At 39.8% G+C, this 19,331-nt stretch overlaps 1 protein-coding gene across 1 annotated transcript; it reads right to left on the bottom strand.

Moving 5' to 3' along the window:
* Positions 1 to 1,464: 1,464 nt before the first annotated feature.
* rab10 (RAB10, member RAS oncogene family) lies at positions 1,465 to 15,758 on the bottom strand. The gene is made up of 6 exons (XM_072361684.1): positions 15,042 to 15,758; positions 9,998 to 10,058; positions 7,861 to 7,999; positions 4,621 to 4,710; positions 3,803 to 3,904; positions 1,465 to 2,593 (listed from the first exon to the last, which is right to left on the bottom strand). Exons 1-6 carry the CDS (start codon positions 15,166 to 15,168, stop codon positions 2,507 to 2,509), a joined length of 606 nt encoding a protein of 201 aa, XP_072217785.1. The 5' UTR covers positions 15,169 to 15,758; the 3' UTR covers positions 1,465 to 2,506.
* Between the last annotated feature and the right edge of the window lie 3,573 nt (positions 15,759 to 19,331).

The raw sequence follows: 19,331 nt of genomic DNA, 5'->3' as shown, positions 1-19,331 counted from the left end.
CTTAAACCATTAATAATCAGTTTTAGTTCATTTAAAAAATCCTACTAAAGACCGCTTTTATCTTGCTTTAGTCTTATTTTTTAGCAAAGATATTTATATATTTAAGTAATCAATTTCAGTAAATACAATCACATTTCAGTCAAAAATGTGGGTAAAAATGTTTTTCAACCTTTATCACAGCTCAATCCTCAACAGCAGCTATAGTGTCTATACGGAAAGAGCTCGATATGTTTTAATCTTTCAACGTTAAAACGCCAAAACCCTAGTTATCACTCAATTACAAATAAATTAACATTTACATAGGGATCAATAGCCAATGTAGTTTACTTATAATTCATAACTTGGTTATGAGCTGTAAATATGAATATATATCCTTTTAAGTACACCATAATAAACAACTCTCCACATGCTAACGAGCCATTTTGAAGAAGTTTCTAATGTTTCTTCAGACAGGAGTTAAAAGTGTTTTACTGAAGGACCAACAACTCAGAAGTTCCCTTTAGTTTAAAACTGATCCTGTCGGCTGCCACCAGGGGGCGCCAGACAAGCACAGCGCCAGTGATCAGCGTCACTACTCAAGTTACACCTCATAGAAACGCCATAAATATATCATGCATGTATTAATATACACATTACCCCATAATGAGAGCACGGACACAAAAATCTAATAAAAGAATGTGGTTATGTAATTTAAAATGTAGAGCATCTGGTCTGAATGCGGATATTTCTAAATATAGTTGATTTGACTTTGCTTTTGTGGTAGAAAAACAGAGAATACAGTTGTGTTTAATAGAAATCCATGACAAAAGGACAAATTTGTTCCCTCATGCAACTTTGTGATACTCAGCGTTTGCAGCTCATGAGAATAAATTACATCTTTTAAACCTAAAAGCGTATCACACCGTTTAGTTTTTACCTTCTTTGGTGCATGAACACTGAAAGAATAGCCTGCTTTCCATTCCCGTCAGCCACTTCCAAGGCTGTCGAATCCTGCATTCTTGCGCGCTCATTACAGCCATTAGTTCCACCTGTTGTTTCCCCCAGTGGGACGCACAGAAAAAGGCAGACTATTCACAGGATATTCGAGTCTACTTTGGACAGTTTGAGCTTCAGAAAACTGCAAACCAGAAGCCAGCGGGTTCTTCCATTTCATCAGCTAAATGCGACGTTGATCGAGTAAATGAGCAAATATTTGCCGGATCAACTGTGACTGAAAGCTTACCTTAATGACTCACAAGAGGACTAATCTGGGGGAAGAATGTCCATCTTTTGACTTGCGGCATAAACTACATGATGGACACACAGGTGAGTTATTGGAGCGATAAAGCAACAACGGGCATGCAGTTCGGTGTTGAAAACAAAGAGGGAAGATTACTGGATCAGACCATTTCTTAAACGTCACTAATGTGTAATATCAGACATTGGCCGACACATCAAACTGCACATGATTGAGGACAAACAAGATAACTTAAACAAGCTTATTTTTAATGGATCTGCAAAATTGTTTGAATTTCCAAAGAGAACTTGTGTACCTCCCGCCCACAGTTACCCAGTGGTAAACGTTATACAATGTTACAGAAACGTTTCCAACCCAAAACAAAAAAGACAAAAAAAAAAGAGAAAAAAAAAAAAGCATGCAGGAGAAAAAAAAATAGAAAAAGAAAAAAATTCAACCCAAAAAGGGAAGAAAAAAACCCTCAAAAAGTAAAATAAACCATACAGTTCAAATTAAAACATCAATAAACAGGACATACTGTATAATGCCGTTCTCTTGGCTGAAGAAGAAATTCAAACTCTTTAGATTCAGTTCAGCTTCTTCGAGAGGAAGGCCAGAACCGACTGAATATTAAACTGTAATTTCATTGGGTGGATGTGGCTCCGCCCACCACACAGCCCCGCCCCTGTCTTCCATATAAGGCACAGGACAAAATAAACCCCCACATACAAAAGGAGCTAGCCACGCCTCTGTCACTTGGTAACAAATAGTAAATGACCAAATACGGTTAGACAACAGAAACCTCACTAAGTGTACAAAATGTTAATCCTACATTTGTCTTTTTTGTTTGCTTTTCTCTTTACTTGGATCTCCTCTGACTGAAAGTGAGTGCTGTGGGTGGGTGGGGTTTCGGGGGGGGAGGTGAGGTTGTCCAACCAGGTGAGCTCAGGCAAAGGAAATATTAAAAATATGAACTTTTCACACATTTTTTTTCTTTTTTTCCTTAACATCCTTTAAAACAAATGACAAGAAACGTGACTGGATTTCTCTTTTTATCAGAAATAAAAATGATCATCAGATGCAGAGTGGAGGAATATGGTTGGGTGGAGGGAGGGGGTGGTTGGGTGGGTGGGGTTAGATGAGTGGTTTATTGTTTTATTCTGAAAACGAGTGTCAGTGTGCAAGAAAACTCATGAGACAGGTTAGAGGGCGAGAGTTAGAGTTAGCAGTTAAAGAGAAAGAACGTGTGTGTCTTTGTGTGCGTTAGTGTGGGTGAAACTGAGGAGTTGTTCAACTGCAGCACTTGCTCTTCCAGCCTGTGACTCCACCGCCGCTGCTGATGTCGACGTTTTCACTGTTTGGCTCTTTTACGGGCGTCTGTCACACAAAACACAGAAACACAATTACCAGAGAAGCACAACACACTTTTAATCCGTTTCCAACGGTAACAAAAGAGATCCTTTCGGTTAATAATGCATTTCGTACATGGCACTAAACAGTCTTCCACGATGAGGCATTTTCTTTGCTGCTGGTTTAAGGTTAACAATTAAACGTGTTGTCTTGGAGACGTGGTCTGTTAGATGTAGCTTAAGCAGGATTTCTTCTCTGCATTTAACTGCGAGTATCAATCAACTGTTTGTGGCACGTTTATCTGGAGTGAAATGTGGACGGTTGTGTTTTTATCTTCCTTTATGATTTCCCTCCAACGCATGACGTCAGGCGGACTGTAGAACCTCTAGTGGTCATCCGTAGCATTGCACTTTCAGAGCCTGACTTAACGGAAGTACGTAAGCCCAGAACCTTGCCTCTCAGGTTACAGGGGTCACGAAACAAGGAAGTGGAGATTTTTATGATCAATTCTTGCATTTAACAAGTTGACAACCACAAATGATAAGAAATAAATCCGTCTAAAAGAAGGAGAGCAAGTTCGGACTTGTGTTATTTTATTTGTCTGTGCAGCTGTGATTGATGGAGTCAGAGTCAACATGAAGGAACGTGGAAATCAACAAGTCAATGCCTCCATCTATCCGATAGAATAAATTATCTATGTTGATTTAATCATTTAATCTATTAACAAAGAGGAAAAAGGGCTGTCACACAACTTTAGTAGAATATTTTCTCATACAAATAATGGCAATTAATGTAATTATCTCTGTTGTTAATGCCACCATTATACTATAATCCTATTAGCAGTTCAATAATTAACCTAACCCTTAAAATAAATGCCGTCCATTTGTTGCACACAAAAACATAAGAAAACACCTGTTAGCCTTTTCTCTTTAGCAGAGGAGATGCATGCAACAGGATGATGCCATTAAAAGGGTGTCAGCTCCATCCATTAATCCAGTTAAACAAGAGAGTAAAGACAACCATCTCTAACAAATGCAATTCTATGATTAACTGATAACTCCTACAGGTTTGTTTGTTGTTTTGATAAAAGTTGGTTTCCTCTTTGGAGCTTAATAAAGAAACCATTGTGTGTCGATTTTCCTGTTGCTCCATCATCATTTTACCACAAAGACCACAGATAAATTCTGAAGCTATCAGCAAAAAGTACGAACGCCCACATTTACTCGGTGCACACACCTTTCTGAGGATGTCTTCTGCTAACGTGAGGAAAGCCTTCTCGATGTTGATGTTGGCCTTAGCACTCGTCTCAAAAAACCTAATGCCATGCTCCCTCGCAATCTGTGAAGGGGAAACAAAATGAGTTAGAACGTGTGGTCTGAACAAGTTCCAGTCCAAAAATAAAGTTGCTGATCTCCTGTGCAGGACAGGGATCAGGTATCACCGTGTATTGCACACCATTCAAGTCAGGTAGGCTTGTATCCGAGTAAGCAGATCATGATTCATCTGCACACTGACTCTTCTTAGGAGTTATTATGAGTCGTATATTCTAATGAAGAGCGTATACAATAAGTGACAAAAGCAAATGTATAAGTCACAGTTCCCACCTGCTACTAATCATTTAAATGGTGGAAAGTTACTGTTCAAACTGAGAAATGTGCAGCTGGCTGCATAAAGCTAAAGCTGCCAAAAAATATAGGAAAAAAAGAAGTAAACTCATGAAAAACAATCTCTAAAGAGAAAAGGAAACTAAGCAAACCTTAAGTGATCATATTTCAACACACAAGCCAAAGTTTGGATTTTTTAAGTACTTCAGTTGGGACACAGAGGAAATGTGAAGGTGTGAAAACTTTCGTTTAAAAAAGAAAAATGATCCGTAATGGCATGCAGAGACAAACCACTTACTACACAGGCTATACAGCGGCAATGTGTTACAGGATCACCTGAGCTGAAGTAACTATTAAAGTCGGTCTTTTGTGCTGTCAGACCCACTGAAATGTGATGCCACGACATCTTGGTTTGTTTTTTTATACAATTCGCTCTCTGGACCATCTCACCTGCTCTCCCCTGGCTTTTGGTACAACCCTCTTGTCCTCCATGTCACACTTGTTGCCTAGCAGCATTCTCTCCACATCCTCATTTGCATGCTGAAAAAGAAAAAAAAGCATAAAAGAGAGATTGTTAGAATACTTTTCTTCATTCGTTACTCAGATTTCAGTTTGACAAAGTCCTCAAAGTCCAGCAATCGATCCAACGAAACAAGTTTATTTCATTACTGCATTTATTTATTGAGATCTTCAAGACTACACACGCCACAAGGGGGCAGACTGAAGCCTGGAGTCTGTCAGTTTATGGATTTTAGAGGGGAAAAAATGCATTTATGCAACGCAAAAAAAATAATTAAGAACCCAAAAATGTGAGATTTCATATATAAAATCACATTCAATCCAGAGCTTGAAAAGTAAAGATTTTACTACATTAACTTTAAAAATATATACAATAATAATAACTTTTACTTTACTTAAAAGGTGTGGCCTTTGACTTAGAGTCAAACAATCAAGTATTTGAAGGGTAAAATGTTCTCTTTCGTCTCCTCGAAACCGAACATGTGGTTGGCAGCAACTAGTTTAGATCAAATATCTGTCCAATAAGCATCTTTTAATATGTGACGAGTATTTCTGAAGACTGGAGTCCACTTACACCAAGAATGGATCCCGGCATGAAGTGGGAGGCAACAATTTCCTTTTTGAAAAAAAAATTTTTGTATATTCCCTCGTTTTCCCTCATTTTATTTAATCCAATGAGGAAGGAAGATCAGACACACGAAAACCAATGACTTTCGATCCGATTCACTTCATCGATTTTCAGATTTGTAAAACTAAAATAAATGAAAATCTTAATGGTAAAAAAAACGTATATATTAATGAAAATGTTGGAAACAGGTGAATTTCTCCACTGGTTAAAAAACTACAACAAACGTGGCCTTTTGAGAGCAACGGGGAGGTTTTTAAATCAGCATTCGGTCCTGTATCCGGTGACTCTTTTGTAGTTGTGGTCATTTATCAGCTCCTGCTTTAATTGACACTGATGGGACCACAACACCTGGGTGCACATGCTGATTTAATCTTTAATGAGTGCGATGTTGAGGCTGCCAGAGTGGGCACAGCTCATTTTTTCTTAACAAAAGTAGCCTTTCAACAGGCTCTGAAACTGACAGCAACAACTCACAGACAAACCGAGACGAGACCGGTCGGTTTCACCTGTCGACGCCCTCAAACTCGCTGTGCACAGCTGCCTTTTGTGAGCCATTAAAAATAATAAAGTACCCTAATTATCAGAAATTTGCTGTTGTAGGATTCAGAGTAAAGCCGTCTCTTCGTGTTTGACCAGTTCTGAGTACTTTGTAGCCCCCACCAAACACTGAACGTGGGACTGGGAAATGATTCAATCTACCTGTTTTAGCAGGTGCATCGTTAAAAACTGAAATATGCAACTTAAACATACCGTCGTGGTGGGAAAATTCCCTGCATCCTATTAGGCTTCTGTGGCCTCGATAAGCTTTCGCAGACAAAAGGTGCAACATAAGCGAGGCCGAGCTCTTATTTATCAGGAAATTCATTGTGTTCACTTTCCTCTCTTTAACATTGAGAGTGAGAAAGGTTTCCAAACCAGCCCAGAGCCAGTCTGTCGCTTTTCTGTTCACTGTGTTGCAATGTTCCAGGCATAAATCGAGGAATGATGAGCACAGTTAATGTTATAATTATTATAGCACATTCATTCCCCAGAAAAAGTAAAATAGCAGAATGAAACAACGGAAAGTGTTAGGCATACTGGCACAGACATTCAGCCCAGTGTGAGCCTGAAAAACTTATTGCCTGCACAGGTTCACTGAGGCGGAGCAAAGAAAACAAACGTATGTTACTGACACAGTCCAGTGGAGCTTTGGATCACCAAATGTGAAATACTGAGACGCTACTAGGGATGGAGTGATTCTCGATCGGATCGTTCATCAAAGGGGGGATCGTGATCTTTTTTTCCAAATGGCGATCTTGAATTAATTTAATGCCATAAGATGTTAAAAAGAAAAAAATCTCTAGAACCTGCGCTTTACTGTGTACTTAAAAATGTTTCTCATGGAGCAGCATGTCTGCATACAGAGCCCTTGGAGAAATATTTCCTGCCAGGCGGCTCATATTGTGCATCCAGTGTAGCCAGCATTTTTTAAAAACTTTCTCTCTCAACTGTCTGAAATGGGACCGACTCCTTCGCCAGATATCTTGCAACAGCTGCTGTACACTGGGCCCATCTTTCGCTTCCTTTCTTGTATTTGGTTGATTTTGCAAAGGCTGTCGAGATGCATTTGTGCTTAATCTGGCCAAAGCACCTGATCTCGCAGCAGTGGTCGGGGGGGATTTTTGCGGCCTCAGAGGGGCCAAATATGTGCCCAAATAAATTTGTCGTCTGCTTATCCTTCACAGGCACACATTTTTTGCATATTGTGCAGATAGGTTGCTTTAGGTCTTTAGGTCCACAGTTGACAGCCAGGAAAAACCTGAAATATGCCCAAATAGTCATTTTAGCAATCAACTGTTTGTGGCATGTTTGCCACGATCCAACGATCTGAAGACGGCGCCGATTTCGCATCCCAAGACACTACCAAACAGATGCTCAATCAAATCTTTTTAGGATCAGTCTCAGATAAAACACTAGGGTGAACTTCTCAAAACCGGTCTACGAAGTAAGCGTTTATATAAATACACATACAGACACATATATATATATATACACACCATTGAACATAATACCAGTATTAACCGGTCCGTAAAAACAAGAATTCCTTTCAGGGTATCAGTAATAAGCTCGTAAAGACCTGAGAAGTTAAAGCCAGATAAACAGTGTTATGGCCTCCAAGAACAACAATATAATTACTCTCATGGGGCAATAACCTTTCACACCTGAAGTGTATTAGCCGTTGTTTGGGCTTTGATAAAGCTTAAAGTCCAAAACTGGAGAATTCAGGACAGAACAACAGCATCTCGACATGTTAAAGGGGTGAAACGGCACAAACACCTTCTCTTCAGTACTGGGAGATGCACACAGACATCTGGCTCATGCTCATGTGATTTATTCCCCTTTTACAAATCATTGCACACACCTAATCTGACTTCTTAGTTCGTTTGACTGCATTCCGATCAAATATTTATCACCGTGTCACAATGCAAAAGATAAAACGGAAGAAGGAAATAAAATAGCTCTCACACTTGCCAAGCAGTACTAACCCACACTGTGTGCCTCACCTCATCGATGTTACGCAGCCATTTGCTGATGTTTTCAAAGCTCTTGGCATTGGTGATGTCGTAGACCAGCATGATGCCCATAGCTCCTCTGTAGTAGGAGGTGGTGATGGTGTGGAACCGTTCCTGGCCCGCTGTGTCCCTACAAACAAAAGATGTTTTATTTGTAAGTACTCACATTTTTTTCCAGGATTAATCCAAAGCTATAGACCTAAACAATAAATAGTGTGGTAACTTAAGATTCTCACAGCACTAAAGCTTTAGTTTGACATCTGAGGATCTGTATGAGTAACAGCACACACAATATGTCTTTTTGTTCAAAACAAAACATACTATAGGATCTTCTCTTACTGTCACTCAGACAAAAATACAACATTCAAGGTCACTGTAGTACTTAAACGAGGTCCAATCTAAAATGAACTGTAGTATAATCACACTTTTACATGACTTCTGCTCTTTCCTTTGTACAGGAACAAGTTTATGGCTCATTTAGATAAAAACTAATTAATGTTTATTAATGTCTAATTAATCTTTGAAAGAGACATGGGAAGTGAGTTTGAATGTGTGAATACTGTTGAGCAGGTGCGGTATACCTCATACTTCAGGGAGAGAGGCAGCTCTGTTGTGCAGAAAACCAACATTTCTCTCTGTACCCGGTATTCATTCTCACCTCAATTCATGCATATTTAATGGAAAAAATGACGGCACAAGCACTGAGCTTTGTGTCCAACATGTCAGCATTTGTGATTGCACTGTGCACGTGATGCGAGTCAGTAATAACTGATGGAGCTGAAAACTGACTCCAGTGATGGGCCGAGAGACAGTCGCATCTATACCACGATCCCAAACACGACCTCATAAGATTATAAGATTTCTCGAGGCTGATGCCAATCAAAGCATTCAGCAATCGTTCAACAAATAAAACCAAATCTTAAACTATAACTTCCTTGTTTATAATGGTGTTCTGACGAACATTAATCTATGTTAATAAGATTTTAACTTGTATTCCACTTGAAAAGCCTGCTCAGCTGCTACGAGCTGAACCAGGAGCAAACACATTCGAGCCCACTGCAGGCTAACCGCGGTCCTTACATGTCTGCACTAGCATGCAATGACATTTTTCCTATCCCATTTCCATTTTTCCTTTGCAACTCATCCTGCAAAAACAGTACCATGCAAGCGCCTTCCTTCGATTCATATCCACATATTTATTTGGACCACAGAAAGGAGCATCCTCTATATGCTTTCTCTGGGCCAAGCGCTTGTACAGGAAATGAAAACATACCAAGACAGTTGCCGAATAACAATAAAGTGCCCTTGACTTTGTCCTCAACAGGCCTAAATCAAAGGCTGCTACAGCTGTATTGCTGGTAAGTTCCCCAATTAATTGCTTGTCACTCGTTATAATCTCACAGATCTTGATAAGGTACTTTGAATCTGAGAAGCAGGTAAAAGTATATTATGCGTGTCTCTGCTGTAACAGTGGGTGTGGATGTACAGGTGTCCATCTTCTAGATAACAGTGACAGATTAGACTTGAATGAATAGACTGTGTCTCCTAAGATACAAATGGGCCTGTATCCATTACAGTTTTGTACATTGACCCCTAAACAATTGTGGTGTGTTACGTTAGATGATACTTTAGCCTTGGATAATCATTTATGGACAAAAAAGAGAAAGTATAACTGTTGAATTGTACAAACTATGCTGTGAAGAAGTGTTCAGGAGTAACAGAATTAATCTGTTTTAAGCAAATCATCAGTGCAACAAACATGAAGACTTGGACATTTCAGTGGGCCCAAATACAACCAAAGTGCATTATTCAAGTGATTAAATGTTTGTCCTCTACATTTGGTCAACAAGCCGTCTTACTGTTGGATCCAGCTGGGGAAAATCAGCACTTGTGGACTACAATGATAACACTGCAGCAGAACTCCTCATGGACTGATGACCATTTCCTGTTCTTGCATGCTTCAGTACTTGAGGGAGGTATGTCGAACAGATGTTTCACTATGATATAATGAGGAATAAACTGAAAATGCTCCTCTCAATTCTCACAATGTCATGTAATTTTCAGCACTGTCCACTTCTGCTTCCTTAGAAAGGCAGAAAAAAAAAGCAACAAATGGAAACAGACTCACCAGATCTGTAGTTTGATCTTCTTTCCTTGTAGTTCAACAGTTTTGATCTTGAAGTCTATTCCTGCAAAGCAAAACGTACATATCAGCACACACAATACTAACAAAAACCATGTGTGCGCATGTGGCACAATCGAAAGAAAAAGATGAACGGATAAGTTGACGCTTACAAACAAAGACAAAGACAGAGCGATCATTAACAAAAAGAGTCATACACAGCCAAAGAAAGAAGAAGGAGGAAATGGAAATGAGTGACAAGTGTTTGCATTAGAGACACTAATAATAATAATAATATCTCTTCCTGACTCTGCAGTGTCATGGCCAGGCCTTCAGTCTATCAGCAGACAGCTGTTATAAAGCAGCTGGCTAACAATGGGCACATATGAACCAGCTTACAGGCTAAAACCAATTTAAAGGAAGGAAAATTCTGACTGGAAAACTGGACAGGCTCTGGAATATGAAGCCAAAAATCTATCAGGCTACAACAAATTGACTTTCAGAGCAATAGAAGGTTTCTCCAGAGGCCTGACAGGTTTTCCCTCTTGTATGTTGCCCTACTTTATACATATATTTAGATCTGTAATTATAAAAAAAACTGAATCATAATTACCTCAAACAGAACAGTAATTCTTGACAAAAACTACTGAAATGTTCAACCTTCTTACTTTGGCACCTTATCATTCATGTTTTCTAGCAAAGCTAAACTAATTTGCCAAACAAGCAACAAACATACAGAACAAATCCAACATCTTCCTACAGAGACAAACATGAACGAGTATCTTTTGGGTTCCAGCTTCTCCCCTGGAGGATTTTCTGTACTTTTTCAGGTTTTAAAAGTCACTCTGAATCAAGTTTATTTAACTGACCCGACAAACTAAGACATCCGAGGATGGAGCGGACATTTAGAATAAATCTAGTTAAAGTGAAAGGAGCTGAATTTTTGAATGATCATTAGACAGTAACTAAGATGAGGATTTTGTGTTTGGTCGAACAAAATAGGTGACTAATATATCACTGTTGGCCTTGATAAATTTGTGACCGATGTGGCATTTATCACTGGTTTGGTATACTTCACCATTCAAGCTCAAATACACAGTTATCAGCAGTAACAGAGAGTTTTGGTAATCGTCATATATGTGAAGGCCCAGTTTAAAACAAATGATTCACTGCTGTTTCACTTCTGACCAACAAGTGGTATTTTCCTGTTTAATACTGCGCTGTCAGTTCTGCTTTGTTAAGAAACTGTGGTTGGTTAAAAAGTCCAAGAAACAGCTGTGTTTTAGGTGGGGCAGGGCCATAGAATAATGAGGGAACTGGCTGCCAAATGTGAGTCACTAAATAATATGCACACCCCAGGGAGAGGAGGAGAGGGAAAGAAAGATGTTGTTGGATAGAAGAAGCAGCAGGAAGAAGAGGAATTGATAAACGAGCAGATGTATGGGTAAAGCGGGTGAGCTTCACTGTCAACTTCTAAAAGTTAAGCACTCTAAATCAAGCTGATGACGTAGGAAGTGTGCTCCTCCTGAGGAGTGAAAACGATCATTTTGAGGTTCACTGGGAAGTTGTCAACAAAATATGTGTCTTGAGCAATTGCCCAATCGATGGAAAATGGGCATATTTCACCAGGCGACACTTTCCATAACAACTCCATGTGGAACTGAGCATCTTCAGCGCAAAGTATGTGGTTTATGGCTGCCTTGCCTTTATATCACCAAGGACCTATTCTTTCCACTTGTATGAATTCCTCTTGAGCCATTTGCCAGTTTCCATACAAAATTGACATAATTTGTTTAAAACAGATTTAAAACTTCAACATTATTCATAGGGAGGACTCTCAATATCCTTTAAGCGAGGGGGGAAGAGCTGAGAGAAGGACACTGAGGACTGGAAAGGATAATGACGGCGGGGGGGTTTCCAGTGGGGGTATTTTAAGAAGCAGCTGTGCATCCGTGTCTTCAAAGGTATGAGTACTGTGCCACAGAAAGAACACACTGCTGTTTGGCGACCTGGTTCTGCTGTTAACACTCAGTTTTGTTCCTTTCAGAGTTTCAGTTCAGGTATGTGCAACGTGGAAACATTCTTAAAAGTTAAAAGAAAAGCAGTTTCATGGCATCTCTGCTAAGTCAGAAAAAAAACTTTTGTCCCAGGTTTTCAAACTTATTTCATACTCTCCAAACATTCCCTGAGATCACAACACAGCTGACGGTCCCTATAGTTCAGATATAAACTTATTCTTCTTCACAACCTGCTGTTCTTGTTGTTTCTGACACGTTTATCCTGCAAAAGAAATCACTTCCTTGCCAATTTAACCATAAAGGCAAGCAGTTATCACACGACATGATGCTTTGTTTTGAACACAGATGTGTAAGAAAGAGAAAAGAGACAGGCACTTTAAACTATAACTGTGCTTTGCCGCCTTCCTAACATCTACACCGAGATAATATCTATTTATTCAAAAGCACAGATGTTGCCACAAATTTGGACAAAATACAGTTAAGAACAGGCCAAATTAGCAGTTCCTAAAGGTAAGTGACCACAGTGACAGTGGCCAGTTTCTGTTAAAGCATTGCAGTTACATTCATACTATAAATAACACTGCATCTACCTGAACATGTAATGTAAATTTCATCAGGCACACCCCCACAACCCTTTTAGATGGGTCACATTCATTATTCTCCATGTAAAACACGTGCTATTGAAGCCTGCTTTGTTGAGAGCAGACGTAAAATATCAACTATGTTTCCACATTTCTCAAAATGAAAATAAAATACAAAACATGTTGTTGGTACCAACATTTCAAGGTACTGACTCACTACTCAACCTGACAGGGAAAGCCCCCCTGCAAGGAGCAAAGGTTACTTTTGGTCTTGGCTGAGGAACCTGTTAGTCAGGACTGCTGTCCCCTCTGCATCTACAGAGGGGACAACACCACACATCTTTTCCCTGAAACGGCAGAGATCTGATATGCCAGTGTTAGTCAGCTCTGTCCTGTCTTTAGTTGACTGACTACAACTTAAGAAACAGGACCGAGCATAATAAAACACTGCTGCGAGTCCAAGCAAAGCTAAAAACATAAATACTTGAGTCTGCACGTGACAGCAAGCTCTGCAGCAGTTCACGTCTGTACCTCAACAAATCTAATCTAGCCTGGATGCCACTGGAAACACTGTTGCCCATTATGTCTGCGTGTTTTGGGGCATACGGTCAGGACAAGTTGACGAAACATAAGCTACAAAAAAAGCTGGGCTTGAATTGAAAGCTCGGTCCAAGGACCAGGGCTGTACCACCAGTGCACAGCAAACAGTAAGATTCGTCTAGTTCAGATCAACACATCTAGTGTTTCAATATTACTCAGCACCGGCCTTGAGCCACAGGAGTAAATGGAGACCTCACTTGGGCCGAGCAGGGATTTGACATAGCTTGACACTTGACTCATGTATGCGTGACATTAGTCGCATGCGTAAAGCAGCGAGAGAAAAAGGGTTGATGATGCCATCGTGAAGGATTGTTTAGGGTTCTCAATGGAGCATTTGAGGAAATGTAACAACTCCACTGAGAATTTAGTTGAATACCATTCTTATAATACTCTTATATAATTCCAGTCAATGATCCAACGTGTCATGACAGTTTTTCTTTGACTGCGTGCAGATCTGGCTCAGCACTGCTCATATGTAACTTTGTGGTCTTGATATAAATCATCAAATTTGTCATGTTGCTTCTTGTTGTGGCAACAACAGTAAGACACTGTAGACAAGGTGCCTGTTTTTGGTTTACATCATCCTTTCCGTAGGCACTGATGTGGTGTTGTGTTTTTTGCAACCAAGTCCATCTTTTCTGTTTTCCCCCCCTTCTTAACTGCACCTCTGAGCCAACTCAAAACCTAGATATTACTCATTGGCATCATACTCTGTTTTGTGAATAAGAGTGGAAAACAAAATCTGAGCACACCAGAATCCCTAAAACAAAGTATTTTCTCACAGGTTAGAAAAGAAAAACTCTTTACATTTTCTTATCATGTAAAAGTATATTCATCTCAAATGTGCAAGATAGAATGTGACCATAATTGTGCAAAAGCATTGAAAATGCCATTTTTTTGCCTAATTGATGGTGTAAACAAGTATCAAACAAAAAAAAAGTCACAGAGACTGTCCATTATTTGGCATTGCATGTGTGCTAGCCTCATATTGTGCAGCTGTCCACAGCAGTGCTATGAAGAGGGAAAGCTGCACTTTCTACTCAACTACAGTCATCTGAGTTAAAATGCAGCCTTGATAGAAAACATTATCTCCTGTCAAGACAAGAAATTTATCCAGGTGAGGCTAATCACCAGGATCGCTTCACATCTCAGCAGATTACTTTGCAATCAATCTCAAGTCATTTGATGTTTTTGATAGTCGTGATAATTTAAAGTTTACATATTTCTGGTGGCTGCTCTTGTTTGTACTTTTAGTTTGTGCTGCTGCCAGTTTAATAGTGGACCTAAATACACGATTCACCACAAGTAAAAGCGTATTGGGCTTTTAATTGTGCGCCATCTCTCAGTTTTGACAGGCATTAACTTTAAGGTGCAATTCTTGTCCAAAACAAATGCGGACGCATTACTTCTAAAAAGCAAACGCACCGCACTTGCACTGAGATGATTTTTAGTGGTAGTGGCACAGCGTCACGGCCCTGTACAGCTACCAACACGTAGTTAGCTTGTTAGCCACTGACATGATACCGGATTAACTTGCAGTTAGTACCAAGCTAAACTGACACAACAGTAAGGTTTTAAGTTACTAAAAGTCGCAGTGATTTGAAACAGGAGTGTCAGGAGGAAGGTATAACGCTGCACAACTAGCTTCCAAGTAAGCCTGCTCCGGCCTAAGAGAGACGATGTATACTGATAGCACACGAGCTAACCAAATATGTCCTGCCTACCATTTCCAGCTGTGGGGTAGGGTCTGTTGAGTCTCCCAGCTGTCAGACTTCCTCCGATAGGGAGTCAACACAATCGGCACACGTATAACAATGGACCCAGCCATGTCTGTGTTTCTGGCCGTCTTACCTATGGTAGAGATGAAGGTTGTGTTGAAGGCGTCGTCAGAGAAGCGGAACAGCACACAGGTCTTCCCCACGCCTGAGTCGCCGATCAGAAGCAGCTTGAACAGCAAGTCGTACGTCTTCTTCGCCATTGAAAAACCAGTATGTGTTCACCCAGAAACAAAAATCGATAAACTAGCACGCCTGTGTGAAGTCTAAAGCCAGCTCCTTGGCCAACCTGACCAACTTGCTCCAGTCCACCTGACTGTTAACAGTTAACAATCTGGGATCTGTTGATTAGCTTGGCAAGCTAGTTGGCTAAATACCACCCAAATAACGTGCCCGTAGACGTGTCCAAGAAGTGCAAATTTCCAAGCCCGACTCTTTCTTCTCCTACAACATGAGAACAGAAAGCAAAAATAGGATCTCCTCCCGTGTGATTCCTCTTTTCCACTCTTTCTTTTCTCCCACACAGTCGGGACAAAATGGCTCCTCTCTGTCTCTACCCCGACTCACTCTTTCTTCAAACTAACGGCGAGCTAATTCAAATTCTCCGCACACCCCGTCATTCCAGAGCCCTGTCAGGAGCTCGACCGACAAGAATGGGTAATAAACCAAACATGAAAGTGTGTTAAAAAGCCCTGTCTGGTCGGCGTAAATTCGCTTTTTCTGGGGAGATTAGAACCGAAATATAGACGACCGCCGTCGCCTTCGAATGGGAGCCACCGCGGCGACACCCTAGTCTCACTGGCACGCCTTCTCCCGCCCCTCCTGTCAAAGTAAATCCTTCTGATTGGCTACTTTAGCTGCCATTCTAAAAATAGTCTTAATGTTATTGGTTAAACTAAAAAACGTTGAGGGTATGAAGGGGCGTGCTCCAGAGTGACAGAGAGGGTAAATGTTACTGCGTGGGTTGCTCGTACATTTAGGCGCAGATGTCCCTCTGCTTCTCACTATGATATGCACCTTTCGATCCAATATGGCGGCCAGTTTCTTATGGAGCTCTAGCAGCCGGGGTTTCTTATAGTTTTTCATGGCAAGCTGGCACTTGGTGCGGTGACTATCCCAGCTGTGAGTCAGGCAAAGTGATGTCATATGAGTACTTCTGTGCTTGTTACGGGCGTTTCCCACATCCTCTGCTTTGTGAACTGCAAAATCATTTATCGTCTATAGTCTTTTAATAACTGTACACAGTGAGAGATGATCTCTGTGGACACAAATTATTACCGTGAGTCCTTTTCGAGTTGTCTGTGTGTATATGTGAATGTGTGTGTGAGAAAGAGACTTTCCTTCCGCCTGTCAAAGTAGTTTGACTCTCAGACACTCCTTAGGAATGCTGAGTATGCCCTGATTTCTTCTGCCAAGTACAGACTTGACACAAACTGTGGAAGACAGGAAGATGAAGAAAGATATAGAAAAAAATTAAGGACAGAACGTGATTAGAGAGCAGCTCACTGTAAAAAACAACCACCACATAAAAAGCAACAGTTTCAAACAATTTAAATCTGACTTTGTGGTTAGGAATTACTAGTTATGTGCCAAACTGCATGTTTTATTGATGGCTGTCCATGGAGTAAAAACTCAGGCATCAAGTCTTCATCCTGTGAAAGCTCACAGTTCCCTTTGATTTTACTGGCAGTGTTTCAAAAAGCAAAGGTCTCCCTCGTGCAAACACCCACAGGAAGGAAATGGGGGATATAATGCAAAAAGAAAAACATAATACTCCTGAAATACAAGAAAAATAGAATAGACATAGAAGACTTAAGTTCAATCTTGAAAAAATAAAAACTTTCACTCAATAAGTCAGAAAACACGATGAGACATGAAGCAAATATTTTTTAGTATGGACCAAATTCACCAACACCCCATGGCTCCACACTATTAGCAAAAGCAGATCACCAAAAAAGAAACAGACATAAACACATATAAAGTAGTTTGTGCATAGCTGAAACAAATGAGGGAAAAGGGATTTTCTTTTGGTGGCACCAACTGAATGAGGATCTCACTGTTGCAGCAACACTTGAGACACAGTTTTCACTCCTTTTACTTGATATCACTGCACTGTTCCTCCATAGTTGAGCAATCTTTGTTACACTAATAAATCACACATTAGCACAGAAGTTTTTCCAGATCAGGACGCATTCCTGAATTTTGCTGCAAGGGGGCCCTGGGGTTCATCTCACTCTCACACAGCCAGCCAGCGACTACCTCTCACATTTCGTTACTGCTCTGGCAGTGATAAGAAGGGAACTCTCTCTTTACATGTATGCCTGACAAGCAAATGTTATGTTTTTTAAAAGTGTGTAGGAAGCATTTGGTCTTCATTTGACTGCTGGGAGGTGATAGGAAACGGGAGGAGAGGGGGGTCAGTGGGTAAGGGGATGTTACTGAGCAGCAGTATGTGGTATGCATATAAATGGACATGCTCCCAAACTTTATGTTAAGCTCAGAGGAAAAGCTGTTCTCAACTTTTTTATGTTCTGTTGGAGCTGAAACAAGTACTGGATTGTTCAAATAAGCCAAATGGAGAACCAATTCCATCTTCAAACATTTGTATTATCATGAAAACTTGAATACTTTTTTTAAAAAATCCCTTTTTTTCTCTACTTTTCTACACCAATGTTAGAGTTAAGCATTCAAACCTGAAATACACTTGTTTTTTATGCTTCTAATTAATCTAAACATAAAATATTGTACTGTTTTCAAGAATAGAATATGTTAATGAGCAGTAATCACGGCAAAAGTTTATGTTCTTTCTGTCAAAATGGATAAACTATTGATTTCTCACAGCAGATGAATTATTTCAGATTTTCTTCATCAGATGTCTATATTTTTTTATTTTTAAAAGACCTCTCACAGCCACATTAGTCACATATTTGCAGCTACTGTATAATACAATGTGCACAACTCTGAGGTTGAGTCACAAAAGGTGACATCAGGAACACCTATAGTGGGAAGATTCTACATTAAACACGAAGTGTGGATAATTTTCCAGCGTGTGAAACTTCCCCAAACACCACCCAAGCATACACATATATTCTGGCTGCCTCTACAGACTGAGCACACACCACCTCAGTGTGGTGACACATTATAAAGAGCAAAGTGTTTTGCATCTATAAGCTGTGCATGTGGCAAAAATGTTCCTCTTTCTAGTTAAGAAACTTTCCCATATTCAATATGGGAAGAAGTTAAAAGTACATTTCAACACAGTTACAGGGAATAACTCAGAAACCCCCCACAGTCTTATCCCCATTACACGAGGAAATACTTAAATGCGCCCCCAGAATTTCTTGACCTCCATACGGTAAGTGACATTGTCCCACTGTAGGTCAAACAATAATAAGTGTGTACCGCACTTATTTCACCAGGAGGTGCTGTTGTGTCACATTTGAATGAGCAAAGTGGTTAAATAAGTGGTGTAATGATTAATTTTGTATTTTTCCCTTGTGTCCTCGGTTCGTACTGCTTTGAAAGAACAGTTGTGTAAGAACTATGAGGCCACCTTCAATTACAGAGTGGTAAACATGGGGAATGCATTCCTTTTTTAAGAAAATCAAAACATAAATGTGACTAAAACAGCCCAGCTTCATTTAGAAATCGAGAGTGATCATTATAATGCTACAAAAGCCATCAAACAACAGTGGTTTTGTGGTAGACACTGATAAACTGAGTTATGATTATACATGAAGTCATAGTGGTACATAATCCTGAATCACCTTATTAGATTTTGTTGAAGCAATAAATCATGACTGCCAGAAAAAATGCTATTAAGTTTAGATACGGTGTGATGGGTTGGATCATTACAGGGTGAAATACAAGTATTTATTGATTGTGACACCTTTGACTCTCCTCCAGCTACAGCTACTGAGCAGCCAAGTGAAACTAGATGGATTGTGGCTAAATGTCAACACCCTCAGATATGCCAGTCAGTAATTGTATTCATTATTTCTGTAAAACAAATAGGATAACAACAATATGAAAATGTACCAAGTATCAAAAGAAGAGGCACCCCATGAAGAAAGCATATCCTCTATGACTGTTAAACTACGAATTAAACCATGATTAGATGATGGTTTGCACTGAAAGTAAAAATAAAAAAATATATATTCTGTTGTAGTTGTAATTTTTATATTGAATTATTGTCAGTTATTACTTTACGGTGGATACATTTGCTACTTGTGGCTATTTTTGCTGACTGTTCTAATATTTTTCTCATGCATGGGAGTTCTCTGAACTATTTGTAAAATAGCTACCAGCTTTCTGTCATGTGGCTAATCGATTAACTAACCCTTTTTTCCCCCCTTGTACTGACAAA

This window comes from Leuresthes tenuis, unplaced genomic scaffold, assembly GCF_036924035.1.
Source record: "Leuresthes tenuis unplaced genomic scaffold, fLeuTen1.0.hap1 SCAF_13, whole genome shotgun sequence".
Taxonomy (NCBI): domain Eukaryota; kingdom Metazoa; phylum Chordata; class Actinopteri; order Atheriniformes; family Atherinopsidae; genus Leuresthes; species Leuresthes tenuis.
This window is presented reverse-complemented; position numbering and strand designations above follow the sequence as displayed.

Bases quoted from the DNA above. Each gene is read 5' to 3' on its own strand.
- rab10 (XM_072361684.1), bottom strand. From the start codon at position 15,168: ATGGCGAAGAAGACGTACGACTTGCTGTTCAAGCTGCTTCTGATCGGC. The intron at 8,000-9,997 runs GTGAGTCTGTTT...TTTTGTTTGTAG, and splicing joins AAGATCAAACTACAGATCTG to GGACACAGCGGGCCAGGAAC. The intron at 4,711-7,860 runs GTGAGGCACACA...TTTCTTTTTCAG, and splicing joins GGCTGCGTAACATCGATGAG to CATGCAAATGAGGATGTGGA.